The sequence below is a fragment of the Ammospiza caudacuta genome, chromosome 7 (genome assembly GCF_027887145.1).
Source record: "Ammospiza caudacuta isolate bAmmCau1 chromosome 7, bAmmCau1.pri, whole genome shotgun sequence".
Lineage (NCBI taxonomy): Eukaryota > Metazoa > Chordata > Aves > Passeriformes > Passerellidae > Ammospiza > Ammospiza caudacuta.
In genome coordinates this window covers 18,724,490-18,748,123 of record NC_080599.1, presented here as the reverse complement: position 1 = coordinate 18,748,123, position 23,634 = coordinate 18,724,490, and the positions used below count along the sequence as shown (strand labels likewise).

The 23,634-nt window shown below is 54.9% G+C and overlaps 3 protein-coding genes across 5 annotated transcripts in view; all 3 read right to left on the bottom strand.

The window, feature by feature from the left end:
• Nucleotides 1-97: 97 nt before the first annotated feature.
• On the bottom strand, nucleotides 98-3,450 carry HMGCS2 (3-hydroxy-3-methylglutaryl-CoA synthase 2). Its single transcript, XM_058808669.1, has 9 exons — nucleotides 3,289-3,450; nucleotides 2,600-3,039; nucleotides 2,235-2,360; nucleotides 1,802-1,966; nucleotides 1,563-1,731; nucleotides 1,308-1,478; nucleotides 708-814; nucleotides 493-618; nucleotides 98-411 (listed from the first exon to the last, which is right to left on the bottom strand). Exons 1-9 carry the CDS (start codon nucleotides 3,399-3,401, stop codon nucleotides 305-307), a joined length of 1,524 nt encoding a protein of 507 aa, XP_058664652.1. The 5' UTR covers nucleotides 3,402-3,450; the 3' UTR covers nucleotides 98-304.
• A 913-nt stretch (nucleotides 3,451-4,363) lies between these two features.
• Nucleotides 4,364-6,064, bottom strand: REG4 (regenerating family member 4). 3 transcript variants are annotated; one of them, XM_058808962.1, is made up of 6 exons: nucleotides 6,024-6,064; nucleotides 5,268-5,343; nucleotides 5,081-5,178; nucleotides 4,862-4,999; nucleotides 4,677-4,782; nucleotides 4,364-4,535 (listed from the first exon to the last, which is right to left on the bottom strand). In XM_058808962.1, the coding sequence occupies exons 2-6, from the start codon at nucleotides 5,329-5,331 to the stop codon at nucleotides 4,462-4,464; spliced, it is 480 nt and encodes a 159-aa protein (XP_058664945.1). In that variant the 5' UTR covers nucleotides 5,332-5,343; nucleotides 6,024-6,064; the 3' UTR covers nucleotides 4,364-4,461. The 3 variants fall into 3 exon arrangements, with proteins under 3 accessions (XP_058664945.1, XP_058664946.1, XP_058664944.1); XM_058808963.1 differs by having other exon boundaries at nucleotides 5,268-5,378; nucleotides 6,024-6,055; XM_058808961.1 differs by lacking the exon at nucleotides 6,024-6,064 and having other exon boundaries at nucleotides 5,268-5,496.
• A 2,942-nt stretch (nucleotides 6,065-9,006) lies between these two features.
• The window catches only part of NOTCH2 (notch receptor 2), a 94,051-nt gene continuing 79,423 nt past the window's right edge, over nucleotides 9,007-23,634 (bottom strand). The window contains exons 25-33 of the mRNA XM_058808302.1: nucleotides 22,679-23,026; nucleotides 21,751-21,893; nucleotides 20,636-20,846; nucleotides 19,879-19,975; nucleotides 19,260-19,428; nucleotides 14,338-14,639; nucleotides 13,872-14,019; nucleotides 13,523-13,620; nucleotides 9,007-12,622 (exon numbers count right to left, since the gene is read on the bottom strand). Of these exons, the coding sequence (XP_058664285.1) occupies nucleotides 11,282-12,622; nucleotides 13,523-13,620; nucleotides 13,872-14,019; nucleotides 14,338-14,639; nucleotides 19,260-19,428; nucleotides 19,879-19,975; nucleotides 20,636-20,846; nucleotides 21,751-21,893; nucleotides 22,679-23,026 (2,857 nt within the window). The 3' untranslated portion in view covers nucleotides 9,007-11,281. The remainder of the gene's footprint in view (nucleotides 12,623-13,522; nucleotides 13,621-13,871; nucleotides 14,020-14,337; nucleotides 14,640-19,259; nucleotides 19,429-19,878; nucleotides 19,976-20,635; nucleotides 20,847-21,750; nucleotides 21,894-22,678; nucleotides 23,027-23,634) is intronic.

Here is a 23,634-nt window from a genome sequence, read left to right as displayed (position 1 = left end):
CCAGCTGTGATCCAGACTGGTGGTTGTTAATTGGGAGGGACTGGGGGTGGGAGGAGACCATTCAAGACCAGGAGCCAGAGCTGGGCTGCTGCCCCCTCCCATCCACACCTTTATTCCCCTGCACTGCCTAGGTGTTTGCAGAAGCCGCTGCCATCTCCAGCAGCTTTGGGACCCGAGCCACTGCTGGCCATTCCCCGCCCATACAAAGGGAACTTTCTCACACAGACCGGTCCTGGATGCAGGGAATGAACAGGGGAAATGGAGCATCCCCCTCCCCAGGGCTCACCACTCTGGTGATCCCACTCTAGATGGGCTTCCTGGCATATTCACGGCGGTACTTGGAATCCACGCGGGTCAGGTACCACGTTCCGGGGAACAGATCTGCCTGGGAGCCGTGGGGAGCGTGGTCGGCTGCGGGGAGAGGCCAGTGATGCTCAGGGGTGCTGTGGGCTCCCAGCAGGGCGGGCTCACATCCCCCCCAGCCCCACTCACCCAAGTGATGGGTTTCCTCCCGCCGCTTCATGATCTCGGCGAAGTCCTGCGGGGCCACGCGCTTGCGGGCGTCCAGGCGAGCGGGCAGGTCAGCCAGGCTGGACACCAGCTTGTCCAGGGGGGAGCCTGGCAAGGGGCACCCCGTGTGTGAGAGGGCAGCACTGACAGCCCCTCACTGCCCTCCCTCCCCAGCCCCTCCGTCCCCTGGGGCCCACCTGGGGCTGCATCCTGCGAGACACGGAAGGAGAACATGCTGGCCGCCAGCCCCGAGCCGTAGGAGAAGGCGCCGATGCGGGAGCCGGCCAGGTCCCGTGCTGAGCACCTGAAGCGAGAGGTGAGGGGGCTACAGGACATTTGGGCTGAGAGGGAGATCCAGGGCTGTGGGGGCAGTGTAGGGGGCTGCCTGCTTTGTGGGCAGGCAGATCCTTGGGGCCACATTTCTGAGAGCGTAGCCCTGGAGTGTGGTGGTGCCAGGGAGCCCCAGGACAGGGCTTTTGTTCCCCTCAGAGCCTGTCTGTTCCCATGACTCCTTTCCCAGGGGGTCACTCATTCTGCTGGGCATGACAACAAGGGTTTTCATCCTCCCAGTGATGACAGAGGGGCTTTAGGCACTGGCCCAGCTCCAACAAGCTGGGAGGAAAAGTCTGGCAGGGAGATGGCCTGGAGCAGGAGGCATCCACACTGGGGGTTGTGTGCAATGAAAGGATCAGGTCCTGTTGAGGCAGGGGGAGATAGTTCTGCCCCTCCATCCAGAAATGTGCCCTCCCCAAAATGACCTCCTCCCTCTCCCCAAGCCAGCGTTTTGGGGGACTCACTGGGACAGGAGGGAGGCCAGGCAGCCATACATGGATGGTGTGTACATGTTTCCATTGCGGGAAGAGAGGAGCAGGGAGGGCTTGGTCTTCTGGTTGAAGATGTCCTGGCTGGCAGCCTGGAATGCCTTCTCCACCTCCTTGCTGGTGTAAGTGTCCTCCAGCTTCACACCACTGCCCAGAGAGAGACCAGCTGGAACCCCAGAGCAGCACGTGCCTGGCTGGGCTGAGGGATGGGGACACAGCACAGGGACCCACCGGAAGGACTGCAGCCCCTTGTAGAGGCCAGAGGCTGTGTCGGGGCTGGGGCAGGCCAAGAAATCGTTCAGCAGCAGCCGTCCCACCGACTTCTGCACCAGCTTGCAGAAGGGCGAGTGGAAGATGATGTACTTGAAGTCATCGAGGGTGAAGGGCCTCTGGATGCCAGCTGGGAGGCAACACGGGGCCATCAGTATCCAGGGGGCTGTGCTGGGCACCTCAGGGGCACTGCCACTCACCCTGCTGCCACTGGGTCTGCGCCTTCCGTCGGTACACGGCGTAGCAGCGGTCCAGCGCCCGCAGGTAGCACTGGATGGAGAGCTGTCCGTCCACCACCGGGTACTCAGAGGACAGATTGGGCTTGTAGAAGTCGTAGGCGTGCTCCATGTGGGTTCCACGCAGGCCTGGGAGCACGGGGAGAGCCAGCTGTCAGAGAGCATGAGGAGACCCCAACCTGGTGGCATTCCAGGGGTGCTGCCTGCCGTGCCAGCCCTGGAACCCAGCAGCCTCCCTGAGTCACTCCATGGTGCCAGCAGGGATGTGGCCAGCCAGCATCCTGGAGTACCCAGCAGGCTCTGGCTGAGCAGCTCTGCCCAGGGCTGGGACAGGGATGCACGGCCCCCAGGGACAGCACCCACCAGCTCAGCACCCCCAGGGCCTCATGGCACCGACCTCTCTCCAGCACCAGCGGGGCGTTGGGTCCCACCAGCATGGCGATGGCGCCGGCACCTCCCGTGGGCCGCGCGTTCCCCGTGGCGTAGACAGCGATGTCCCCGCACACCACCACGGCATAGCGACCTGGGGGTGGACAGAGCGACTGGCAGGGCCACCGGAGGGTGGAAGCCTCCGTCCCATGGCTCTTGTGTGTTCCCATCTTGTGTGTCACACCAAGATGGGTGACGGAGAGCCTGGAGGCACAGTGGCTCCCTTTGCAGTTGGAGCATCTCTGGGTTTCAGGCCACCTCCTGCCTCCTTCCCCTGTCCCACGGCACCCACCCAGCGCCCAGCCCCACCGCACGGCCCCTGCCTGTACTCACCATCCCAGGCACTGGACTCCACCCAGGCAGCCGCGTTGAAGAGTGAGGCCGTGCCCCCGTAGCAGGCGTTGGTGGTGTCGATGCCCTCCACATCGGTGTTGCCAGAGTCGTGGAAAAGTTGCATGAGGACGGTCTTGACGGCCTTGGATTTGTCGATGACGGTCTCGGTGCCCACCTCCAGGCGGCCGATGGAGTCCCAGGAGAGGCGCCCGCGCTCCACCAGCCGCTGCACCACGGTCAGGCACAGGGAGTTGATGTCCTCGTGGGCAGCGCAGAAGCCCATCTGCTTCTGGCCCAGGCCCCGCGTGTACTTGCCGGCCTCCACTCCATCAAACCGCTCCAGCTCCTCCTGATCCACGTACTGGGCAGGGAAGTACACCTCCAGGGCCAGGATGCCCACGTCCTTGGGCCAGGCACCTGTCCCAGCAGCACTGGAGAGGCTGTGGGACAGAGCGAGTGGCAACAATCCCGTGGCAGCCTTGGGCACAGAGGGTGGCCCTGCAGAGATGCCACCAGCGAGCAGCTCGGGCCGGGAGCACCCCAGATCCCTGGTAGCTCCTTGTGCCTGCAGTGCTGCAGGGAGGAGGGAGAGGCTCCCCTTCCCCAGCGAGGTTTAAGGGCTCAGCCAGCTCCCCAGCCCTACCCTGGTTGTGTCTCCAGCCCCCCGATGGATCCGTGTGGGTGCTCACCATGCCCTCTGCCAGGCCGCGGGGTGCTGGCTGCCCCGGGGTGCCCGCTCCGGCCCGGGCAGTGCCCGCCTCGCCCCCCAGCAGCGCGCGGCGCGCCCCACCAAGCGCAGCATCTTCGCCCTGGACGAAGGGACGGCCGGCCGGACAGGTGGACAGCGGGACGGGCCTGGCGGAGTGCTTTTATAAACTGCGTGGGCAGCTCGGCACAGCCCTCCCGGCCTTTATCAGCCTGCCGGACCCTGGCGCTCAAAGGTCGCCGAGCGCCGGCCAACGCAGCAGGGGCAGCGCAGCCTCGGAGGGGGGAGCCTGCGAGGTGTCTCCGTCTCATGTGCCCCAAAACCCGGGGACGCGGAGCGGAGCCGGGGCCGAGCAGCGGCACGGGCTGTCCCGCAGCCCCGGGTGCCCGGGGGCAGGGCAGCCCCGGTGCCGGTGCCGGCTCGCTGCGGTCACTGCGCGGCCTCCCCGCCGCCCCCGCGGGCCGGGCAGGGAGCAGAGGGCGGCCGGGCTCTGGGCAGGCACCATCCACGCCTGACACGTGCCGTAGCTCTGGGGGGGGCAAAAACCCCATGAGCAGGGTGGGGGCAGAGCCATCTTCAAAGCAGCAGAGCAAACAGCCACGTGATGCCCGTGGTCAGATAACAGTGGCACAAAAGGGACCTTTGGTCGCGGTGCTGCTGTCAACATGGCCATGAGGCCGTGGTGCAGGCCCCGGAGCCCTGTGGAGCTGTCTGCACCTGGGGGACCTCCATGCTTGCCCAGCCACCATAGCTGCAGTCCCCACCCACGTCTGTGTGTCCCAGGTCTCTGTGTCTGCACTCTGGGGACACTCCTGTGCCCCCAGCTGCTCCCCAGGGACGCCCGTGGTGTTTGGCACCCGAGGGCTGGTACGAGCAAACCCGAGTGCTCAGCCAGGAGAGGGACGGCCCCGCAGCTCCTGGGGGCTCACCCCCGAGCAGCTCTGCCCGCACAAGCCTCTGGAAGCCGGGAAACTCGGGGAGCCGGGGCAGAGCCCGTCTCTCTCTCACGGAGCAGCCCAGAGCTTTGCACCAGCACCCAGGCTCACACAGCACTTGCATGCTTCTTTTTTTTATAAGATGTATTTATAGGAGTTTTGGGGAGAGACACGGGGGTGGCACGGGAGGAGCGCCGCCGGCGCGGGGTCCTGGGCTGCTCTCATCGCAAGGGGTAGAACTTGCAGATGTAGTGATGCTGCTGGGAGCAGTCGGCGCTGGACCACACGGAGAAGTCTGCGGGAGGAACAGGCAGCGGGATGGCGAGGGCCATGGCGACGGGCAGCCGCTGTACCCGCTGCAGCCCCGCTGCAGGGGATGGGACGGGCAGTGCAGCCCCGCCCGGGCGCTGGGGTGGCTGCGGGGACCGCCACTCACCGCTGTCATGGGTCAGCGCGGCGCAGCTCCCCCCGCGGGCACCGTTCCCAGGCACCTCGCCGGTGGTACCGTAGTCCTCCCCATTTGTCCACTGCCAGGCCTGGCTCTGAGCAGGGCGAGGGGGGTTCAGAGGCACGGCCCTGCCGTCCCCCAGCCCCCCATCAGCCTTGCCGCCCGCACCTCACCTGTTTGCTCTTTTGCAGCCCGATCCAGACGGGTTGCACACGCTGGTGGTAGGAGATGGTTCTGCGCAGCGTGGCTGCCTCGTGGGCGTTCTCCACCCACGCCAGGTGGGCGCCTTTCTGCACGTCCTGGCACCGCCTCTGCAGGGAGAGGTGTCAGTGCCGGGGCGCCTCGGGGACACGGGGGGGTCCCTGCTCCCCTGTGTACCCCGCCGGGCTTACCTCAGCCTCGTCCCAGCTCAGGGGCTCGGAGAAGTATTTGAAGCAGCTCAGGTAGAAGTAGGACCAGCCGTCGGGGCAGTAGCCGATGTACCGGCCCTCTGTTTGGGGAGAGCGGCGGGCAGGGATGAGCGCAGCCGGCGTGGAGAGGAGCGGGGCTCCCCGCTGCCCCCCGAGCCCCGGCACTCACCGAGCGGCCGCAGGAGCCCCGCGCAGCCCAGCAGCAGCAAGGCGAGTCTGGCCGCAGCCGCCATCCTCCGTGCTCCCTGTAAAGGCTCGGCAGGGTCACCACACAGGGTCCCTTGGGGACAGAGGATGCTACCTGTGCTCAGAGAGCGCAAACCCGCCCGCCTGGCCCCTCCGAGCCGCCCGGAGGGGATGGCAGGCTGTGGCTCCCTGTCTGCCCCCCGGCGCAGGGCACTGCCCCATTTCTGCACCCCAGGCATGGCCGGGAGTCCCCAGCCCACACTAGCAGCGGATTGTCCTGGTCCCGGCAGCTCCAGACTCGGCAGAGACACCCGGGAGAGCCAAACTGCGCTGTGGGGACAAGGGGAGGGCGCTGTGGCGGACACGGGACCCCGAGCAGGCAGTGGCACAGGGGGAGCTGCAGGCGCTGCGAGCACGGCGGCGTTTGCACGCCCTGAGCTCGCAGCGCTGCCCGGGCTGGGGAGGCAAATCGGCCACATCAGCGCAGCTCCCCTTTATCTGGGCTAATCCCGGGGCACCGGAGCCGATTTGCAGATTCAGCTCCTCTTCCCCTCAAAGAAGCAGCGACAAAAGTCAACGCAGGGCTGAAAAATGCAGCATCACAGCCTGGCCCATGCAGCGAGGGCAGAGCTCGGCTCCCGCGGGAGCGGCCAGGGAGAGGCACCAGCTCCTGTTTGCCCGTGAGCCGGCTCTGAGCATCCCGAGGCCCCAGCTGCCTTGCGAGGCTCCTCTTCCTCACCTGTTGTCCGGAGATGGTGAGGAATAGCGGCTTGTGGCGAGTCACCGGGACGGGAGAGGAGAGGATCTGCCCTTTATAGCCTGGTGCTCACCAGCATCTGTTTGCCCTACTCAGGTGATTCTCACCATAAAAATCTTACTGCTGACCCCCCTCCGTTCCCCCCACTTTGCTGGAAAATTGCCCAGATCTCCAACCTGTTTGCATTTCACATATCTCCAGAAACAGACAGGAAGAACCTGTCCTAGTTGGTAAATAAATCCCCTGCAATCATCATTAATTGCTCCCGCGATACAGATACAATCTTCCAGCCCCGAGCAGCCTGGCACCTGGCAGGGATGCCCGCTGTGCCAGTCCTGCATCGCCCGAGGGCTGCCGGGGGTGAGCCCCGGGGTGATCCCCGATCCCGGCCAGGGCATCCCCGCCACCAGCGGGACCCTGCCGTGGCCCCGACCCCTGGCACTGCCCCTGTCCCCAGCCAGGGGATGGCACCCGGCCGGGCCCCGCGCCCTGCCCGGCTGTGCCATGCGTCACCCACACACCGCCCTTGTTTGAACTGCCGGGGGATGTTTGCGAGCAGGATGGGAGGCCGGGATGTGGGAACAGCCTGCAGCCGGAGGCTGGCGGTGCCATCAGATAGCGGCGAGGATGCCCAGCCCTCGGGCCCGGCCGTGACGCAAGCCCTCGTCACTGTGTCCCTCCGGGGGAAAGGGGCAGCTCCCCCGGCAGAGCCCCCTGCCCCAGCAGCTCCCTGCAGCCCCAGCATGCCGGCATGGAGCACAGGGATGAGCTCCGGGCCCAGCAGCTGGAGCCCTGCGGCAAGGGCTGGCACAGCCTTCCCTGCCACGGTCCTTGCTCCTCGCCCCGGGGTGTTCTCTGCACCTGTGGAGTTCTCCACGGTCCTGCTGCCACCAGGCTACTCTGCAGAGTCACTTTGCTGGCTCCTGATGGAGCAGAGCAGCTTTGAATGATTATCCTGCTGCCAGCTCTGGCCAATGCCCTCTCCCTCCCCAAAACCCTTGGTGGAGGCCGGTGGGAAGGAGGGGAGCAGCCCTGGTGCTCACCAGCATTAGTGTGGCCTGCAGAGGATCCAGACCCAGGGCTAGCCCTGCTTCCCCCACATGGAAATCTTTGTGTCAGGCCCAAGCCTTGCACAGCCCAGGGACCTGCCACGGGCTCTCCTCTGCAGCAGCATTTGCTGGAACACGCAGTCAGTCAGTGAACGCTGCTACACCCACAGGGAGCTGCTCTGCCGGCGTGCAGGGGCAGGTCTGGCTCCTGCCCCGGGAAGGGAGGGGCATCAGGCCCCTCTCCTTCACCCACACAGCGGGATAGAGCTGCTGCTGCTTGCCAGGCATCCTCTGGGGTGAGACCTTCTCGTGTCCAAACACAGCTGCTGCCTGCTATCACTTCTGAAAGAAACAACCTGCCACACATCAGCTGCTCTGATCAATGGCAAAACCCTGCAAACACAGCAACTCCCCAGAAAACAGAACTCCACCCTTGATTGATGGAAAAACAGTGAAAAATCTCCCCCAAGGAGCCTCAGGCTCCTGCACTACTCCTCAGTTAGATAAGGGACGTGGCAGCTCCCTGCCTGGATGGTTCAGTGTGGATGCAGCACAGCAAGTTTCCACAAGCCCCTGGCCATGCTGGGATGGGGAGGAGGCAGGAGTAGCCCCAGGAGACAGCTTCAAGTCTCAGCCTGAGCACCAGGGAGCTGGATGCTGCTGTGCCAGGGGCTCAGCAGAGCTCGCTAAACTTTGGCACAGAAGTGCAAGCTGTGGGAGAAGGTGGATTAATGCCTCCCGGAGGTTTGGACTCGCCCAGCTGGCTCTACCAGGAGATAAAGAAGCTGCACTGTTTGAATATTAAACCCTTAAAATGCCCCCAGCAACTTTACCCCAGCTCAGCACCGTAACTCAGCTACTGGGTCCGTCTGAGCCCACAGCAAGAGCTGGGGAAGAGCCAGGTGAGCACCAGGGGAGCCCAAGGCTTCAGTGGCACCTCTGTGCTGCAAACACAACTCAGCAGCTTTTGACTGCTTGTTTTCTGATTGCTCAAGTCAAACTCTCCCAGCCTGAGACCAGCACTGAGGAGGGGTCGTTCCCTGTTTCAGGGGCTGGAGAATCACACATCTTCATGCTCTTAGTCTGGAGAAATAGAGGCTCAGGGGGAACCTTATCACACTCTACAACAACCTGAGAGGAGGCAGTAGACAGGTGAGGGTTGGTCTCTTCTCCAGGTAAGAGGCAATAGGATGAGAGGAAATGGCTTCAGGTTGCACCAGGGGAGGTTTAGACAGGATATGAGGGCAAATTTTGTCAATGAAAGTGCAGTCAGGCATTGGATCAAGCTGCCCAGAAAGAGATGGAATCACCATCCCTGGAATGCTCCAAAACCATCTGTATGTGGCATTTGGGGACATGGTTAAGGGGTGAACAAAACAGTGCCAGGTTAAAGGTTGGACTCGATGACTTTAGGGGTCTGTTCCAGTTCCAGCCTTAAGGATTCCATGCATCAGCTGCTGAGGCAGCCCCAGCTCCAGGGATGTGGATCCTCTTCCCTACTGGAAGGGCAGGAAAGAGCCAAGGGCAGCAAGCAGGACCTGAGAGAGTGAGTGAGTGAATCCACAGCCCCACTGCCCGGCCCACACTTGCTCAGCACCTTCCTAAAAGCCTTCCCTGGCTCCCACAGGCAAGAGAGAGCTCTCACCCAAAGTGCCCAGGAAAGGGCCCATCCCACTCCCTCCCCATCCTTCCCAGTATGCCCAGCTGCTTGGCTGCTGCTTACTGCCTCCTTCCCAGCTAACCAAGAGACCCAAAATCCACCTGCTACACCCACTCCAGGCTGCTTCCAGCTCTCCTGGGTGGAGCTACGTGGTGGGGAACATGTGGTGCTGAGACAGAGCACTCCTGACTTATTTATAAGCCAGTGGCTGTGCCACAGTAGCCAGGAAAACAAGATGAAAGCAGCATCACACAGACACTGGGCACATACTTTTTATTCTGGGGATAAAAATTGCTTATACATTTGGCAGCAACTATTTTCATAAAAGACTTTTATAAAAAATGTAAAAATAAGCAAATATTTTCCATTATTAATATAGGAAAATGCTGCTGTGTGAATGGTTACTCTACAACTTACGAGATAAAATACCACCTTAAGGAGATATTATCTTTACAAGTAGTTAAAAAAAAAATAGAGAAGAAAGGCAGAGGGCCATCATATTAACAGCCAGGCACAGAACCGGCTTCATTCCACAGAAAGCACTCATCTTGTAAAAGGTAGCCACATATATAAAAAGGCACTTGGTTATTTGGAGCTAACGAGCAAAAGCCCTTTGTTTCTTTAGCATGGTTGTAGCAACACTTCATTATTTGCAGTGAAAGGTGTACCTGGACAGACCCCTGGAGGTCTGAGTCAGCTGCCCCGCTGCAGCCAGCGTGCTGGGAATGCTGTGTGAGCCAGGAAAAGCGGCAGCTCCACACACAGAGCTAAAAACTAAAAACTAAAAAGTACAGCCCAAAGCGATGGCCCCGGGAACCAGCTCCTCCTGAGGCCCTGCCTTCATGTACCATTAGGTGGAATTGGAAAACAAAACAAAACAAGAAAAGCAAAGCAACTTTGACTCTTGATTAGAGTGGAGGGAAGAGCAGAGACAATACTGTACACGGTAGGGTGTCGGATGGCGGCTCGCAGGGGAGCGGCCCTCAGTCCTTTGGCAGCAGCCGGCGCCCCGAGCTCTTTGGAAGACGTGTCTGCAGCACTCCCCTGAAGAGGTAGGAGCAAACCATCCCCACAATGTTCACTTCGGCTGGCTGGTCTGGAGCCCTTCGGAGAAGCGCTGCTCTTGAGGACAAAGCAGAAGGGGCGGCCGTGTGCCAAGGTCAGTGCCAGCTGGCTGCCACAGCCCCAAACCGTGGAGGCGGCCACACCACGAGCGGCCCTACTGTCCCACAGAGGCCACCTGGGCTGGCAGATCTCCTCTCAGGCTGGAGCTGAGGGCACAGGACAGCCCCAGAGCTGAGCACCAAGCTGCACAGGCAATGGTTTCTGAGCTATTTGGTCTGCTGCCACAGTCCAGCCGCTGGAGGCCTGCGGGACAGTCAGTGCTGCGGCCTCCGTGCGCTGCGAGGGGAGGACAGGCGGCTGTGGCCCAGGGACACTTCTCACAGGGCTGGATGTCATTCCTGACGCAGAAGGACACACACCGCAAACATGTAACCACATGTTTGGCACTTGTTGATAACACCATGAAGAGGCAGCATATGGTATCTGGAGGACAGGACACACAGCCACCTTTGGATGGAGGGGAGGGGACTACTGTGCAAGAACGCTGGGAGCTTGTGTTACCAGTTTTTGAAACACTCGTGCTCATCCCAAAAGGCCTGTATCAGTTGCAGTGCATCTCTTCTGGCATGGGAGCCCACGGAGGCAGTCATGGACACTCCTGGCAGGATGGGGGCACGGGGAGGGTAGTGTGTCAAAATGGTCAGGGGTGTCTCAGAGAAGAGATGGGCCCACAGGCCACCGTGGTGGGAAGACCAGGTCAGACCAGCGTTTTTGGGAGGGAAAATAACGAAACAAACAACCTAAAAAGACTATATGTATATATAATCTCATAATACCTGGGGAGCAGGCAGTGAGAATGCTAAGGGGTGTTAGTGGGTCTCTACAAGGCAAGGACTCCTGAAGAGGAAAGGGTGAAGCTGTGTGACAGGAGATGTCACTTGACCTGCAGGTGTTTTGGGAGGTCCAGCTCGCTTGCTGAGCAAGAGTGGACGAGGGAAGGAGCAGGGCTAGGAATGTGGGTGCAGCTCTGAGCTGTGTCAAGACAAGGCAACTTGAACTCGAGGAGAACTAGTAGAAGGTGCTTCAGAGAGAGGTTATGTGGGTAACAGGAGGAGTAACAAAATAAGGATACAAAGCTGGTTTTGGCTAAATTTCTGGAGAAATGACCGCAAGATGTACTAAGCTGAAGAGCTGTCTCCCCAAAGCAATGGTGGAACGTGTTTAAAAGCAGACTGGAGAATCCAGTGCAGACAGCAGTCACGTCCAGTTGGTCAGAAGTGACCCAGCTGGTCTTCTCCATCACCAGCTTCTACAGTTCTCCATTTAGCATGAAAGCATACAAGTCTATAGCGACCACAGTCCCTCCAACGAAAGAACATCCTGGGCTCATTAAGACTCTTGGATACTAAAATGGTTCTTCATTTCCATCCTGGAAGACCTTCATGAGTTCTGGAGTCCGCTTTAGTTCAGGCGTACACCTGCATGTTGTTCCGCTGCTGCTCGGGCATGTGGGCGGCCGCTGGCCCGCGCTGGTTGTTGCTGGGACTGGTGGCCACGTCAGACCAGTCAGAGGCAGAGTGGGGGGAAGAGCTCGACCACTGGTCCGGAGATTCGGGCGACGGAGTCAGGTACGGGTGCTCCCCTTGTAAGTGCCGGTTGTGGCTAGGAGTCCGTTCTGTGGCCGAGGAGTAGCAGCTGTGCTGGGAGGGAGGCGTGGGGTACTTCCCCATCGAGCTCTGGAACTGGTGGTAGGCCGGGAGGACCGTCTGAGCCACCTGCCCGTCCTGCTGAGGGATGGCAGCCATGGAGAACGAGGCGCTGGGCAGCTGGGCTAGATCTGGGATCTGGTACATGGAGCTAAGAGGGCCAGCCATGTTCTGAGCGCAGTTGGACTGGGCCTGCTGCGGCAGTGCTTGCTGGTTTATGCTGCCCTTGGGAACCAGCTGGAAAGTCATGATGGGGGGCAGAGACTCCCTGGACACCCCCAGGTGCTTGGCGTCCGCTTGAACCAAGCCGCTCTGCTGAGGAACGCTGGGGTGGGAATGCATCACCTGGGGCACCATGCCGAACATCTCGTTGTACTGGGACTCGTTCACCTCCATGCGGTTCATCCACTCGCTGGAGACGTTGCCTGGCCGCAGCCTGCCCAGCCCGCTGTTGGGAGGGGTGGTTCTGTGCTGAGACAGCAGCTGGCTGACGGAGGGCAGCACCGTGCCGGAGCCGCGGCCCAGGGGCTGCATCTCGTGCAGGTTGGAGAAGGACATGGTGTGCGCGGCCTGCACCGATGGAGCCGTCAGCAGCGAGCTGGGCGATGAGTGCAGCACCCCCGGCGACGGCATCACGGGAGAGGAGGTTGGTTCAGATGCAAAAGCGTGGGGAGACTCCAGGGAATCCACTGGTGACAGGGTCACGGAGCTCTCTGAGAACTGCCCTTTGCCCTCGCTGAGGGACTTCTTCCTCCTCCTCTTTGCATCTTTGGTGAGGCTGGTGGGCATGCCTTTGGCATTCGGCTTTCGTGACTTCTTGCTTAGTGACGCGTGTTTCAGGTTGAGGAAGGACCTGTTGGGGCCACAGATGACAGGGGAGAGGGCAGAGTTCAGCATGGCCCCGGGGTGCCCAGCAGGGCTGTGGGCCACGTTGTACTCGTTGAGGAGCTGCACGATGTCGTGGTGCATGCGGTCCTGGGCCACGTCCCGCGGCAGCCGGTCCATGTGGTCCGTGATGTCTCGGTTGGCAAAATGGTCCAGCAAGATTTTTGCTGCTTCAAAGCTGCCTTCACGAGCAGCGAGGAAGAGTGGAGTCTCCTCCTGGAAACACAGAATAAATATTTTAGCAGCTCCAGTGTGGGGGGACTGACTTACAACTCATGATCCCTTATGGTGTGGCAGACTGGCAAGCACTGCATAATGCAGTGTCACGTTAACAGCCTCCAAAAGCCACCCATCCTGAGAGCTGCCCACTGAAAAAGGCAGATTACAGATAATTTCATACACAGCTGTGGAGCACAGGCTGAACTTTCCCACCAGGAAGGGCACTCTTGTGCCCTGGATCCTTGGAGGAACCATGAAAGCACCTGGTGCCTTTCTCCTATTGCCTCCTATGAGGGAGAGGTACAAAAGGCTAAAACAGCCCAGTAAGGAACTAGAACTTGTTGCAACCTCTAAAATCCACTGAGTGATAATAATCAAAAAAAGCTGCTTTAGGCAGAGGAGATAAATCAAGGACTAAGACACAGCAAAAACTAACAGTGAGGCTACAGAACATCTGCACAGTGCAGCCTGTCAAACAGAGGAGCTTGTCCCCCATCTCCACCCTGCACTGAGATCCCTGGAAACATCACAGGACAGCATTGCTGCTGTGCCACCAGGTATTTTTCTGTCTGCTAACTGCAATCCAGCTGTTTGAGACCAGCAGCACTTCACCTGCTGCTCTCACACAGCACTGACTGTGTCTTGCATTCCTCCCCTGCAAGGAAAGCAGGACAGCATTGATGCCCAGCACCTGGCCAAACAAGGAAGAGAACTGCTCTCCCACATCAGGAACCCTGTAAGACACCCAGCACCTGGGGAGAGCTCCAGTCACAGTCTGGGTTTGGAAGACCTGCACTGAGCACTCAGTTCAGTAAATATGAACTTAACTCACTACCAACAGCAAAGAGATGCTTTGAGATAGGAAGCACAGGCTTGCTGAGCACTGCCACACTGTACCTTGTTATCCTGCATGTCTCTGTTGGCTCCATTTTTCAGCAGTACTAGTGTTGCTTCCACATTGTTGACAGCAGCAGCCCAGTGAAGAGCAGATTTACCTGCAGGGAAACACAACAACATCACTAACAAACAATGGAGATATTCTGCTTCTCCTACAGCACTGTTTAACCAAGCCACTGAGCAGCAGCCTGTAGTTTATAACCACTGGAGGACTTTGCAGGAGAGCCCAGTGTGTGATTTAGCTATGAAATTAAATGCAGAGCTCCCACTTTGGGAGAGCACAACCCACCCCTCCCTGCTCACACCATGGAAATTATTTGCCCAGCCTGGCACATGGTGTTCCCATTACCGTGGTCATCCACAGCATTGACATCAGCCTGGCAATTGATGAGCTCAGCCACCATCCCTTCCACAGCCAGACGTGCAGCCAGAATCAACGGGGTTGTCCCATCGTTCATCCGAGCGTCCAGGTCTGTCACTCTGTTACGGATCAGGATCTGGACAACAGGGCAAGATGGACCTTTTTCAATACCACTACAGACCAAAACTGAGGATTTGGCAGAATCTCAAGAGAAATTTTACAATGACAAAGCAGCCTGAGCAGTGAAATGCAAGGACCCAGAAAGACAGGGGCAAACAGACCAAATAAATACACGCCAGATGATTTATGCACGCCGAGCCCGTCAAGCTGTGAATACCCAAGCAAACTGGATGTAAACCAGCTCTGCCTCACCACCACACTGCGGAAGGCTCGTGAGCGAGCAGAGCACAGCTTGGACAGGCCCATATGAGCACAGAGCTCCCAGGGGCCATACCTGGAAGACGCCCTGGGCGTCAGCAGCCACGGCCGCGTGCAGAGGGGTGCGTCCCATGTTGTCCCGGGCATTGGCATCGGCCCCGGCGTCCAGGAGCCGCTTGGCAGCGTCGGCCCGGGAGTAGCGGGCTGCCAGGTGCAGGGCCATCTCCCCTGTGCGGTCTGTCTGAGCCTGCAGGTTGGCCCCCTGGTAGATCAGGTCTGTGATGATGTTTGCTGAGGAGTCCTCCCCGTCCTCGTCGTCCTCGCTGATGTCGGAGCCGCCCGCACGCAGGGATGCCAGCATCAGCGGGGTGCAGCCGTCTGCAGGGGGGAGATGGGCATACAGAAACCTGGCAGAGGCATGGGAACCCTCCTACAACCCTTCCTCCTGAGCTACACACAGTCCCTCCTGTCCAGACAGTTGCTTTAACACAGACCTCTTCTTAAAGTCCCACAGTTAGCGAGTTGTCTTCCTTCCAAGCATGAGTAATCCACTGCAAACCCAACAGAACTTAAGATATTCCTCTAAAGATTATCATAAAACAAAAAAAACCTTTGCTGCTGAAGTGTAAAACTTCCACAAAAAGCAAAGGCTAGCTGAGAGAAGGGCTATAAGAATCAAAGTAATTTGACCACTCAGAGTAACTGTTTGTACGGATGTTCTAATCACATCCCAGATGAAGGAAAAATTTTTCAACAACTAGCCACTGATTACTGGTGACATTGGTGACATTCCCTTCAGATATTAACCTGAAGTGAAACACAGACAAAAGCCTTCAAATCTACAGCAAGGTTATCACGAGAAGGATCCTGAAGTTGTTACAGTCAAGCACTCAAAGCTGACATATGCCCCAGGATGAATATTCTCACACACTCTGAGTACTCTGGGAGCTATTGGTCTTACTCTCCTCAAGCCTCCAGTGATGGGATGCAAACCTACTGCAAACCCAACAGAACTTAAGATATTCCTCTAAAGACTAAGATCATCATAAAACAAAAAATCTTTGCTGCTGAAGTGTAAAACTTCCGCAAAAAGCAAAGGCTAGGTGAGAGAAGGGCTATAAAAATCAAAGTAATTTGACCACTCAGAGTAACTGTTTGTACGGATGTTCTAATCACATCCCTGGGGAAAAGAAACAGTTGAAGGAAAAATTATTCAACAACTAGCCACTGATTACTGGTGACATCAGTGACATTCACTTCAAATGTTAACCTGAAGTTAAAGCCTTCAAATCTACAGCAAGGTTATCACAAGAAGGATCCTGAAGTTGTGACAGTCGAGCACTCAAAGCTGACAAATGCTCCAGGATGAATATTCTCACACACTCTGAGTACTTTGGGAGCTATTGGTCTTACTCTCCTCAAGCCTCCAGTGATGGGATGCCCACAAAGGCTAAAGTCACACTCATCCAACCAGGATCCCTGCATTGTCAGTGGAAAGACTCTTCCAAAGCTCTAATTTAACTCAGCTCCCCTTCTGATGAACCTCCCTCTCTGCCAATCAGAGAGGACAGTGCAGGAAGACCACCTCATGCTGCTGATCTTTCACCCTTGTTACACCCTCCTCAATGCAGGATAATTAAGATTTAAAACATCTCCACATATTTTCAGCAACCCATAAAAATGCCGAGTGTTTCAATTCTAGCAGCCTCTGAATGTTATGTGACATTCCCTAAAGCCCCAAAACTGCAGCTGTAATCACTGATGCTTCCTTGCTGATTTTACTGCTTTCCTGCACATCCTTCAGAGGCACCTGGAAAGCAAGAGGGACTGAGGTGGCAGCAGAGGGGAACCTCACCCTGCTGATCGCTCCACTGGAGCCCACCAGCAGAAATACAATTTTTTCAGCAAGTACCTGATTTATCCCATGGGCAAGCAGGGGACAAACAGCAGCTGCTCTGCCTGCACAGCTCTCAGTCACAGAGCACAAAGCCACACTGGGCACATAAACAAGGTGGTATCTCCTCCTGGAAGTAACACACACAGCTCTAATGCCCTGCTCCCCTTCCCAGCTTCTGATCACTGAGCTTCCTGGCTCTCTGCTTTAGGACAGTCCCTAAACTTTGTAGAAATGTGCGTTTCCAGCAGGGGCACTGGAGGAGCAGGCTCTGCCCGGCTCCAGCAGCCTGCACGCTCCTCCTAGTGGCTCCCCACCACAGGACACACAGCCTCCTTTCCTTCCCTTTCCTTCCCCAGGCTTTGGACAGACAGCAGCCAAGAGCTGGGTTCAGTTCCAAGATCCAGCCCTGTCTGCAGACCCTCTCTGCTGCTCTGCAAAGCTGTACCTCCCTTTGTGCTGCTCCATCCTGCTGCTGGCTCTGCTCCCTTGTCCCAAATGAACTCTCCTCAGTATTCCAGTCAGGCTGTGCTCTCCTCCGTACTGCCACAGCACAAAGAGCAGAGACACAGAGCACAGAAAGGAGATTTCCTTTCCCCCAGCACCCCAGCTCTGGGAAAAACCACTCACAGGCTGGGTCTGGCTTGCTCAATCACTGCAGCTATCCTGGATGTTTGTGCCTAGCTTCTCCACAGGGACAGCACAGCATTAAATCCCTGGAATAATTTGCTGCCACCCTCCCCAGAGTTTCTCAGGTACATGCAGCTCTTGTCAGAGCCTTGCAAGTTGGCCACACACGGTTGGTTTTATGAGGCTAGCAAAAGCACATCAAGCTAGACAGTCACAATTAAGTGCTTGATGGACTACTAGGGAAAAAAAAAAAAAAAAGCTGTGGACACAATGTCTTTTTTCCCCCTTCCAGCTTGTTCTCTCAAAGAGCTGGAAAAGAACCCAAAAGCATCCAGCTGGAGGCAGACATCCAGCATGGAAAATTCCAGTCTAAACCACTGAAGTTTCAGTAACTGAAAAAAAGAGGGGCATATAATAGAGACAGTTCATCAATTTTAATTATAGGTGGTGTTACTAGTTATGCCTATAATTGCATTACCCTGGTTACACACTCACAATAACTGCAGTGAAAAGAATGTCCTCACTTGCTCTGGGGGACACAGCAAAAGAATAGCATGGGGAGACAAAGGTGGGGGCAGCATTTTATAAAAACTCTTCTGTTTGCTGTCTTGCAGCAGGACAGCCCCTGAGTACATGTAAAATGCAGAGTGAGGCAATAAAGTTAGGAGTTCACCAGACAGGTACTCCTGAAGGTCAGGCACAAGGTACTGAAAGCTGGGATATAAGGAACCCACAGGGAAAATCTCCAGGAAATGCTTCTGGAGGACACTGGAGATCTTGGATACCCCCAGATTTGAGGGACTGCAGAAGATGTGGGTTAAGAGAGAGCACAAACCCTTAGAAACACTGAGGTGATTCTCCCCTCTCAGGAAGAGATCTCTGCTGTTCAACCTGCACCTGCAGCCAGGATCTAACTCACCCAGCCTCAGGCAGCTCCAGCCCTGACACCTGCACTCAAGGCAGTCAGCCTGAACACCCTTTGTAATTAATTAGGGGCAGCAAAGCATTGCCGGGGTGTGAAATCCACTTTTGGACTTCTTGGGACGGAGGGAAACTACCTCTCAGAGGGGCCCATTTTTTCCAACTGCCTGTGAAAGTGAGGGTGGCCAGGGCAGAGAAACAGCCACATTAACTATGAGGAATCCTACCCCTCCTTACTAACCCATTATTCCAACACCTCTCAGACTTATAAAATTATTTCTGCCCTTGACAGCTGCTTGCTTCTGATGCCACAGAGAGAAATAACTTAGAGCAGCTTGCTGCAAGCTTCATAATTGTATCTGGATGGCAGGAAAACAACTCACAGGTCAGAATTATTTCATTGCTGTTGTTGGACAAAGCTCTGGGTGAACGTGAAAATAAACTGGAGCCTTAAGAACGTTATTGCCTGCACTTGGAAAGCTTCTAGCCTGCCACACAGCTAGAAGTTTCAATAGGGGAAATAAAGAAAAGCTTAAATTTGGCAGAAACTGATGGTTTATGTTCTCACACTCATTACACAAAAATCCCTCCTTCCCTTTGCATTTAGGAGAGCTAACAGGTCAATGAGCAGAAAAGACAATAGAAAGGAACTGAGAGAATGGGTCCAGTCATCCTTAAATTGCATGGAAATATTCCCACAAAACACAGCAGAAAAAGGCACTGCAGCAATGTCACCAGCATCACCTCTCTGCATATGAACAATTGCCATGTTTGCAGCTCTTCCAGCCAGAACACACTCCTTGGTCAACTGGCTCCTCTCAGAGATCAGTTCTCACCATGTGACCTACCCAGTCCTTTACCAGCTTATACAGCTTTGGCACTACACTCATAAAAGCAGGAGAGGGTTCCCAGGGCATCTACTCATTTAGGACAGAGACAGCAAACCTGCCTGCATGTTAAAGAAACCTTCCAAGTCCACAGTTCTGTTATGAATTCAATGACTTGATCATCATAAGCTGAAGATATAAATCAGAGAATAAAAAAAGAATCATCAACAATTTTGCTGCATTGCTGCTCTGTTCAGGACAGACACCTCACACACTGCTAATGGGGGTAAACTGTCTGCCAAAAAGTCATCTTATTCAGGAAAAGGCCATCCTTGCTTCCTCAGCTGATAACAGACACCTCAGGTAAAAAATCTGCTAAGCTGGTCCTTAGAAAAGTCTGGCATGGATATCTGCAGTGAACCAGCTGGAGAAACTGGGGGTTATTTCCAGCACAATTATGCATTCAGAATTTCTGACAGTATCACTTAGGCACACACTGTTATAAATGAGATTCTACAGGTGCTTGCTAGGGGAACTTTTCCTCCTAGCTCCATGATATTCCACGTGCTGCAGACCATGGTTTAACCTTTCCAGCAGTGCACCCTGTGCTTCCCTCGGGCACCATGCTGGTGTCCCTGCATACTCCACTGAACTCGTACCAGCAGCAGCCCCAGGCAGGGGGCACAGGGCGGGATGGCAGGACACACAGACACTCGGAGCACTGACCTGGCCCCCTGACGTTGACATCCAGCACATCCACCTCCTGGTCAGCCTGGGGGGGGGTGAGGGCCAGCGAGGTGCTGCCGCAGACGTCGGCCGCCTCCAGGTGCTGCTGCGTCCACTGGCGCTGGTCGATCTGCTCGTCCCCCTCGGGCAGCAGGGCCTGGTCCTCAGCCTGGACACACACACAAGCAGCTGCTTCAAAACACCCACCAAGTGGCCAAAGGCACCCAAAGCTCTTGGGGTGCTCTTAGTTTGGATTTTTGTTGTGTTTTGGTTTTTTGTTTGCTTTCTTGGTGTTTTAGGGGGGTTGTTTTCTTTTAAGCTAATGGTGGTCTGCATTTACTTCCGCTTTCATACTCCCACCATACATTACCAGGCCTGAGCTGCAAGACATGCCATTAACCTTCCTGTTCCTCTTGCTGCTGTAGGGAGGGGACACTGTAACAGAAGGTACTGACTTTCTCCACCAGCCTGTGGTGGCAGTGTTAACCTGAGGATTTGCTCCTCAAATACAATTAATTACCAGTCCCTAGGCCAAGGGAGGTTTTGAGCAAGGGAAGGTAATGCAGATGCTTGTCTCACCAGCAGTTTCAGATGGTATTTAAGTGTTGGAGCTCCTTACCTTAGCTCTCTTTGGCTGAGGTCCACCATCTCCTGCCCAGTGCTCAGTCGTCCCAGGGTCGGCCAGGTTACCCTCTGGTATCTGGACTGACAGATTTCTGACAAACAAGGAGAAGATATCACTTTGCAGCCTGAGCAGGTCTACTGCTGCTACTTACACTGCCTTGCAGAGACTAACAAAGGGGTGCCTGTAAGTTTGGTAGCTTGCAAACAGAGGAACCAAGAAATCAAAAATTTCAGACAATCAATAATGGCACTTAGAACTGCAAAGTAGATTAATTGCACTTAGTTAAAAAGAGGTTAAATGCACTTAGAACTGCAAAGTAGTTTAATTCAGTGGAAAAGTGAAACTGCATAAAACTTTTGAAACTTGCCATTACTTCTGAGTCACATTTTTGATGCATTGAGCTAGAGATATTAGAAGTTTGTTGTCACTATCAGCTAAAATGTCTCACCTATTCCAGGAGAAGATTAGGCAAACAGTGCCCAGCTGTTGATGTATACTGCTCAGTGTCAGAAAACCAAACAAAGCCAGGAGATCAGATTCCTTGTTGGCATTTTATACATTAGAGTCAATTAAAATTCTTCCGTCCAAACCAGATATTTTTAAATTTAGAGGAATAGCCTAAGAAGTTCTAGCTTAAAAGGAAGCTTTCTCTAAAGAGTTAAGTGCCTTTGATGAAACATATCTCAGCCACATTCTCAAAATCCTCGAGCCAGCAATGAACAGAGTGCCAGTGGCCTAGATGCAAACTCACTTGAGCCCCACAGCGTCCTCCCCGACGGGCTCTCTGCGCTTGTGGTTGCTGGGGTCCCTGCGCAGGATGAAGCCCTCGGGGAGCCACAGGGAGCCGTGCTTGCGCTTGCGCTTGGCCATCATCACCCCCAGCAGCAGGATCAGCAGGATGATCAGAGCTGCCACAGCAAGCAGGTAAAGCAGCTGGGTCTTTGGTGCTAACAAGGGCTCACCTGAAAGTTACAGTTGAAACACAGCGGGATTAACAAAGTGGAGACAACAATCTTCAACCTAACAGATTCTCCTTTCTCAGCACAGCCCTTCCCACAGGGGGCATATTGTCTCTGCAGAGTTGAGGCTCCACTGAGACTGCTGTAAGTCTTCTTTTTGACTTCCCTTTCTCAAAGTATTTTCCAGAGTACATGGCTGCTGAACCAAAGATCTTGCTCCTTCCTTCAGCCATGCTCACTTGGCACAGAGAGAGCTGATCTACATGAATCACAGAATAATGAGGTTGGAAGAGACCTCTAAGATCATCAAGTCCAACCTATGCCCTAACACCTCAACTAGACTATAGCACTAAGTGCCATGTCCAGTCTTTAATTAAACACATCCAGAGATGGTGATTCCACCACCTCCCTGGGAAGAAGATACAAGCACAACCCAACTAGGAAAAGCAATAATGCCAGCCTAGAACATGTTTGCAGCTGAGCCTCAGACTGAGGGAGATGGAGCAGAAATCAAAGAGATTACATATTGCCAGAGGAGAAAACATCTGGCAGACTGGACTGAGGAATGCCTCCCAGCCTTTCTCTCTAAATGACACCTTTTCCACTGAATTCATGGCTTAAAGCACATGAATGGTTTTAGTGTGGAGATCACCACTGCAGTGCTGTAGCACAAGAGATTACTGATTCTACAAGTATTAAAGTGACTGGCTCTAAATTAAATATCCTGCCTTACTAACCCCCTGTGCACTTTGCACAAACACACTCCTATAACTGGGGACAAACAAGTCGCCTCCCAGAAACCATACTGAACAGCGAGACACAAGAGGACGATGATCAATAATCTGAGTATTTTGCAAGTTTGATGACTGCCCCCTCAATAAGCAATTTTTCCTCTCCCATTACTCACTTTGGACAGACACAAAAGGATAGGGCAGCATGCCCTTGATGGCCTGAGCAGCTAGGAGAGCTGCAGCAGCTTCTGTGTTGTGAAAGCATTGCTCTGAGTCCTCTGCACACTGGCGGTTGTCGATCTCCAGGAACACCTTGGTGCTGCAGAGACACAGTAAGAGGGCACAGCAGTCAGTGACAGAAAGTTAGAAGACAGAAACTTATGCCAAAGCAGGAGGTCAAACTGCATCAGCATTTTACATTAACCTTCCTACCCCAACGCCAAACTGGGCAGTTGCAATAGTGTTGCACTTTCCCATTTATAAAATGTCACAGACATCTTTTATGAAAAATCCTTTCCTTGGGATTTTTCTTCCTGAGAAGCTGGAGGCCTCAGGAACAAAATGTAAACAATGATTATCTGCTGCTGTGGAATGCAACAGGTGCATCTGTGATTGGTCTCATGTGGCTGTTTGTAATTATTGGTCAGCTGGCTCAGACTCTCTGTCTGAGCCACAAGCCTTTGTTATCATTCTTTCTTTTTCTATTCTTAGCTCGCCTTCTGATGAAATCCTTTCTTCTACCCTTTTAGTATAGTTATAATATATTATATATATATGGTTTTAATATAATATATTATATATATAAAATATAAATTAATAAATCAAGCCTTCTGAAACATGGAGTCAGATTTTAATATAATGTATTTTTATATATATATATATATATAGTTTTAATATAATATTTTATATATATATATATATAACATAAAATAATAAATCAAGCCTTCTGAAACATGGAGTCAGATCCTCGTGTCTTCCCTCATCCTCACACCCCTGTGAACACGGTCACAATAAGACAGCCTACAGCCCTAGAAAATCTAGAAACACTACAACCAAGGGTTACCAGCACAACCAGGCCAGAGGAAGACAGAGGCATCCACTCACCCAATGACCTCTTGCTCCAGCTCCCTGTGCTTGCGAACCACCACGAGCGACCGGCGGCTCCGCGCCGCCGATTTCTCCCCATAGTAGGGGAACACCATGGGGTTCCCCTTGGAGTCCAGCTTGATCCTCAGGTTGGTGTGCAGCAGCGTGCCCAGGGTGCGCAGGAAGCTGCGGACGTCCTCCAGCAGCTCGTCGGGGGGCATCAGGACCACGATGATGAGGGTGCCCTCCGCCAGCTTCTCGGCCTTGTCGCCGGCGCAGTCCAGCCCGTCCCAGCCGCACTCCTCGCTGTTGCAGCCCTGGTCGCAGCGCCCGTCCGCGTAGTGATCCGTGCAGTACTTGTCATACCTGCAGCAGGGACAGCGTATCTGTGCTCTGCACAGCACATCTGCACTCGGGGGGACAGTGTCTTACACTCTGCAGCATCGTTTGAGGTAAAGCAATGCTCATAATCGGGGTGGCAGGAGAGGAGATACAACCCCAGGATAAGCTTGCAGCCTGAGAGGGTGAAAATAGGAAGCACGGCACACCCCAAGAAGCCATTATTTCATTCTGGTAACAGTGTAAGAGAGCTGCTTTTTCTGCTTACTAAGATACTAACATCTCCTGCTTCACTGAGGGAGAATCATCACTGCAAAGCTGTAGCATGTGTCAAAAATAACTGAAGAAATGTAGCTACAAACAAGCTAGAAAACATGTTCAGAAGCAGCAAGCTCAGCTGGGATTAAACTATAGGTATTGCTGGCATGGAAAAAAATTCAGGATAGCAGGCAGCACACTTAAAATCTAGTACAAGGCAAAATGCCTCCTATTAACATTTCCAGGGAAAGCAGGGCACATCCATCAAGCAGGTTAACACACTACCATTGCTCAGGTTATCAACTTAGAGCACAGCACACAAACTCCAAAAATGGAGAAGTACACAAAGCAGCAGAAACTGCTGGATGCCAAGCTTT